The sequence below is a fragment of the Bubalus kerabau genome, chromosome 5 (genome assembly GCF_029407905.1).
Source record: "Bubalus kerabau isolate K-KA32 ecotype Philippines breed swamp buffalo chromosome 5, PCC_UOA_SB_1v2, whole genome shotgun sequence".
In the NCBI taxonomy this organism is placed as follows: Eukaryota; Metazoa; Chordata; class Mammalia; order Artiodactyla; family Bovidae; genus Bubalus; species Bubalus kerabau.
In genome coordinates, this window is record NC_073628.1 from 58,464,714 (window position 1) to 58,470,808 (window position 6,095).

Consider the following 6,095-nt stretch of genomic DNA (forward strand, 5'->3'; position numbering starts at 1 on the left):
CGAGCAAACCCCCACCAAAACCCCCAAACCAAAACGCCAGAAAAGTTCCTTGGCCTAGCTTTTCAATTTTGGTATGTACAGAACCTCATCGTTAGCCTTGAAAATTAGCATGATCATGAAGGATCATTCTTTAAAGGATTGAATCTGTGGGAAGACGATGGTGGCCTTCGCTCTTGTCATTTGAAGGGGTGACGGCTTTTCCCCCAATCAGGTTTGAAGGCTTCCCTTTTCCGGGAGGTGGTATCCAGCTTTCTTTCCCTGGAATGCAGAATCCATTCATCCACTCTCCTCTATCTTGGAAACTTTGAGGGAACATTTTTACCCAGACAGAAGTCAACTGACATCATAACATGGTTTTAATGACTCATTTATTTATTCAATATTAAAATCTGCTATGAAGACAGACAAACAATGTAACATTCCCAGAGGAATTGAGTTGCTTCTAGTTCAAACTGAGTTCTATTAGAACCAATTTTAGGTTGTTATAAATAACAAGCTGACCACAGCTTTCAAGAATGAAGTGGTTGGGGAATGAGGTCAGGGGAATCCCTCAGGGCCACTGGAATATTAATCGTCAAAGCGGCTCCCTGGTTTCTCTTCCTAAGAGCGTAAGAGTCTCGATAACACTCGGGGAGCCCAGGGACCCGGGTGGGTCCAGGGACAAGAGAAATTAGAGGGCGGTCAGGGAAAACAGCCCAACAGCTGGCAAGCATGGTTAGGCTTGGAATGGAAACTGCAGTTGGCTCCACAAGGAACATTTCTTTATATAACTTACAATTTCTTTTTAAACACTAAAATACCATAGGGTATCACCCTAGGGAAACAGCTTAAACACAGGTGAAATGAATAAATATTGAAAAAAAAGTATAATATTCGGCTTCTTCCTAAATAGCTCACAGAGAAGCTCAGTAAATAAATATATGTGGGAGCTGAGGTATCAGAGGTAATAAATACTCTAGGGGAGAGGCACAGTACAGGTCTCCAGGGAGCTGGCCCTGCTCTCCCGGAACCCTGGATCGGATTTCAGAGGTCTTCTGTTTATGTCATGGAGTCTAGTAAAGTCACCATCCTGGAGGTCTTCTTCCCCAGAATGCTTCACTTTTGCATCTTCGTTGTCACGTAGGTTTCTATGTAGTTGATGAAGATGTCAAACTCACTCATGGCTTTGTAGACACCCCTGTCTTGGAGCTGTGTGGGGAGACAAGACGTGTTCAGTGAAAACTCCCTCTGAGCAAGTGAGTGGGTCCCTGCTGGGAAGGTCATGACCCTGGGCCCAGAGGCTGCACTAGCTTGCTTGCATTGGGAGATGAAGGACAGACTCTGGGCATCTGGAGAGATGCCTGACTGTTAGCAAAGGCTATGTGTTGCCCTGGACCTTGCCCAGTGGGCAGCAAGAGGAACGTTCACTTTGCAAAGCGCGGTTTTTCGAACGGTGCTTTTCCAGCAGCTTTAAACATCATGTGCTCACATGACGCTTATTCAATATCTGATGAAAACACATTAGCGGAACCACTTTGAAAGAAAGACAGAGAGAGAGAGAGAGAGAGAAAGGTAGCCTTGTTCCTGTTTATGTTCCCCTACCCATGGAGTGAGCAGGCCCAGCCCCGCTGCTCTGACCTACTGCACGGAGGTTCATGGCCCCTGATACTGGAACCTGCCCAGGGTCTGTCCCCCGCCCACAAGGAGGACATAGGTCCCACGGCTTCTGGAAAATGGGGTAGAAGAGCTCATGGACAGTTGGAAGTGAGAAAGACCACTTTGTTTGAGAGCTGAGATTCTCAGGCACCTTGTGTGCTGAGGCTGGCGGGTGGAAAGAGAGGGGTCAAGTCAGGTAAGGAGAGCTCTGCTTCCTGCTCTGGGCTCGGGGTGCTCAGGCTGCGCCCCTGGGTGTGTTTGTAAGTGCATGTTCACGTGTCAGCTTCCTGCACGTGCGGCTTCAGACTGGATCCCAACAAGCTACTTTCTGTTTCCTCTGTCACTCTCCCCAGCACCCCACTCGCTGTGTTCACAGCTGGCTGGGCGGCCCAACTGGCAGGCCTGCGAAGGCAGGGAGCAGTCATTTAGAAACCCCCAAAGACACTTCACAGAAAACAAATATAACTGAGGTGGCAGCCCCTCACTGGATGAAGAGGTCACCCCACTTGCCGGGTTCCCACACTCCCTCCGAGCAAAGTTCAGGGCCTGCTGAGCACCTGCCCACCTCCGCCCCTTTGGGAGTGGATGGAGGTCATGGTCCTCAGTCCCTCCCTGCCAGCAGCCCAGCCTCACCTTACTGAAGGCTTTCTTCACCTGCTCCACCGCCTTGCTCTTGTTTTCGCAGGGCAGAAAGCGATGCTGTGGAAAAGGAGAGAGTATGAGCAACATTGGTGCCTGGTCCTGGATGCACCGTGCTTGGGAGACAGCCTGGGAGCAGGAGGAAGCCAGCTCATCTTGAAGGCCCACCCTGCATCTCAGGGAGGACTGAGCCTGGGCACCCTTCCCCACCAGGCAGAGAGGAAGCACAGCAAGGCAGGGGCCAGGCAGCATGTGTGTCTCTAGGAGCTCCTCCCCACCGTTAACAAGGCTGCATCAACACCTCCATCTTGGAGTTTCCTTCCGGGCGCATCCCAGTGCCAACTGGACTGTGGAGCCAGCCCTTCTTCCATCCTGTCCCGCTTCTGGCCTGTCCCCCTCCTTGGTCCCAGCCACAAGGACCATTTCTTAGTGCCTCGTGGAGCAGAGACACAGGCTCAGCCCTGCCAGCCAACCCCCTTGCCTAGCGCTGTTCTGCAAATAGAGCCCAACTGATTTCTCAACATCGGTGAGGGAGCAGAGGAAACCGGTGGGGAGGGTATCATTGCAGTTGGAGGGATCAGTAATCCTGGGGGATTATTCACAGACACTAGCCTGGGACCAAGGAGCCCCCTGGCTCTTCTAAAATGCCGGGACAGTCCTGGCAGTCAGCCGGGCCCCACCTGAAGCTCTGCTTTCAAAAGGTCGAGAAGAAGAGGAAGGGGCTTTCCCTCTCCCGGGCCCTCCGCCTCTGTCTGCTCCCGTGGGGCCCAGGGCCTCTGTCCTCAGGGACAAAGGAGCCCTGGCTGAAGCTCTGGGCCCCTTTCACGTCGAGGCCGGGGACTGCTAATAACCCACGAATGACTCACAAATAACAGGAAAGCTATTGCAAATCTTCACATGTAAGCACTCAGCAACCACCCCCACTCGCAGCTCAGAGAGAGCCAAGCCAGGCCTGGGGCTCCGGAGGGGCAGGGCCCCCGAGGGCTGGTGTCCCGGGGTCTCTGGGCGAGAGCAGAGCTTGAAGAGGAGGTCTCAGGACGAGCCCAGAGGAGCCAGAGCCGGCCTGCTACTCACACAGCGCCGCAGCCGCAGCCGGAGGGTCTTCAGCTTCTCCCCCAGCGAGTTCACGTGCTCCTTGATGTCAGGCCCGTGGTTCTCAGCCTGTGGCATCACCTCTTCCAGGTAAAACTGGATCATTTCTGACAAGGCTTGGCAACCCAGGTAACCCTGAGGGCGGAAGCCAAGGCGGGTGGTGACCCAGGAGGAAGGGCTACACTGCCTGAGAGGACGGCTCTGTTCCCCAAGGACCTTGTTCAGTGGCCACCTCCCCCTGGAACGGAGCCCTTGGCAACACCCAACCCCCTGCCGCCCTCTGGCTATGTGCTGAGTTAAGATCTTCCCACTTCTCCTTTTTTTGAAGTGAAGGAAGCAGACCCAGCTCCCTGCAGGCAAAGAAGCAGAGTCTCCCTTAGGCACACCGCACGCTCCTTGCCCCCACCAAACGCACTCACCCCAGCCCTCACCTTAAAGTCATCCAGCAGAGACTGGGTCAACAGTAAGCTGTCCAGTTGGTCCTTCATTTGCTGCAAGAAGAACAGAAGGAGAGTGAACCCAAGGTTTGGAGCAATACTGAGAAGGACTGTCTTTCTGATATCCTTTTATTGAGAGACTTTTTGATTTTTAATCAACACAGCCCTGTCTCCAAAAGGGAAAGGAGAGGTTTTGAAACAGGACATTCAACAGCGCTGAAGCCCTTAGTTAAACCAGGTCCTTCCTCCGGGGATCAAGTTCTTTTAAAAACCTGGCTGATTTTGAAGGCAAGGCAGAAGCCTGCCTGGGTCCCAGTCTTCTTTCTATAGAGCTGCGTCACGTGTGCAGGGACCCCCATTCCCAACCCCTTAGCACCCTCTGCTTTGCTGTCTCCAGCTGCAGCGCTGACCGTTCTCTGGGAGTGGCAAGCATCTTCTCCTGCAGGTTTCCCCCTGTATGCGCTACCCTCAACCCACTTGTCTTCCAGGTTCTAGAAGCCCTCCAAGCTGGGGCAACTTTTGTACCCCTGCCATGGGGTTTTGGGAACATTTTCACCTCCAATCAGATCTCTCCCAGCCAACGAGGTATTGAGCTCCAGAGGAATCCTTTTACAGATTTTCTAGCGTAGGCTAGATAGTGCCTTTACATTTTTAAAGACAACTTTTCTTGCACAATCTGCTACATCACCAGAGCTCAGATTAACTCACTGAACCCACATTTTGACCAGGGACTCTTAAGAATTTCAGCTTCGAGGGGAATGGGTGCTGAGGGTGGAGGTGAGTGAGAAGGAGGCTCTTGTGAGCGCCTGCAGAATGGCTCTTCCTGCGGTCCTAAGGGAGAAATGAAGGACAGGAGGGCTTTATACTCACAAAGAAAGTCTTCACCCTGCTGAAGGCAGCTCGGAGCTCCCGCAGCATGTGGGGCAGGCTGGTTGGGAACTGGGTACAGCTGCTGTCAGACAGGGTGCTCGCATCTCGGCTGGCTGCCACCCCAGCCAGGAAGACCAGGCAACAGAGCAGGGCTGAGCTGCTGGGCATGGCGGAGCTCTGTCTTCTTCGTTGAGTCGGACTTGTGGTTTGGTTTTGCAAGAGCAAGCCCCTGTTGTGTAGACCTTCACCTACTGTGCCCCCTTTTATATTGTGTGAGGCCTCCCATTCACAAAAAGCCACAGTGTCACTCACAGATTTCCTGGCAAAGGTTTCTTTGCCCCTCCCTTCCCTAGACCTCTCCAGCTTTGCATTTGGTGAACCTCTTACTCAAAAGTTTTTAAATATTGCATCGTAAGCAAAAGAGATGGGTGAAAAATGAACTTCTGCATATGGCTATTTTTAGGAGAAACTACCTCTCTCTCTCTTTAAAAATAATGTTCAACTTCTCTTAATTAAAAAAAAAAGTTGATTTCCTGGGGTGAACAGCTGCTCTGTACGCAGGGACCCACAGTTGTGGGTTCCATTCACGTGTCTCTAGATCACAGTGACGAGGGCAAATTGGCCATTCCAGAATACAATGTGATTAAGAAATAATATCAACTCCTCAACCTGCGTTGATATTCAGGGCTTCTTCTTGCTGGGTTGGGAAGTTACCTCAACTCTTCAGGCCTCAGTTTCCCCAAATGAAAACAAAGATGTGAGCTAAATGTCCTCAAAGCTGCCTTCTGGTTCTTTTATGTTCCAGGACTACTCCTCAAAGTGGCCAGCTTCCCAGAGGACAGTCAGGGGCATGGGGTGTGTTCCAGATTCTTTCCCTGGCCCTGGGTTCATTTAGACTCTCAGATCTATGCCTCTAACCCCCTCCGCTGCCCCATCCTCAGGGGGTGTTAGGAGGAACAGTCCATGCTCACTGGAAGCTGTGCCTGCCAGTCACTGGGACCCTCACCGCCACTGCACAGTGAACCAGCCGAGACACAGAGGTGTCAGGTACCCTGCACATGGGCACCCAGGGAGGGAGCCAGAATCTGCACTGAGGTCTGCCCGACATTCAGGCCAACTATTCCCTACTCTACACTGGCCCCTGGGTGCAGAAGGAAACTTTGGATTAAAGAGGCATTAGGTTTCTTCTTGGTTGTGAACTGCTTTGGCTGGAGACTCACACTTGGGGAGAAAGAAGCAGAAGTAACAAGGAAAATAAGTTGAGATTCTATGGAGGCTGGATATGAGGTCTCTTTCTCCCCTCTTCCCTAACCCTTCTCCTTCCAAAGAAACCTTAGTTGTCTTTCTTTGGATTTGCACGTTCGTGTGTGTGTGTGTGTGTGCGCGCGTGTGTGCAAGCGTGGAGTAAGCCAGATGTACTGA

At 52.0% G+C, this 6,095-nt stretch overlaps 1 protein-coding gene across 1 annotated transcript; it reads right to left on the reverse strand.

The window, feature by feature from the left end:
- Positions 1-369: 369 nt before the first annotated feature.
- On the reverse strand, positions 370-5,425 carry IL10 (interleukin 10). The gene is made up of 5 exons (XM_055583550.1): positions 4,674-5,425; positions 3,798-3,857; positions 3,349-3,501; positions 2,269-2,334; positions 370-1,188 (listed from the first exon to the last, which is right to left on the reverse strand). The coding sequence occupies exons 1-5, from the start codon at positions 4,839-4,841 to the stop codon at positions 1,096-1,098; spliced, it is 540 nt and encodes a 179-aa protein (XP_055439525.1). The 5' UTR covers positions 4,842-5,425; the 3' UTR covers positions 370-1,095.
- Positions 5,426-6,095: the final 670 nt, after the last annotated feature.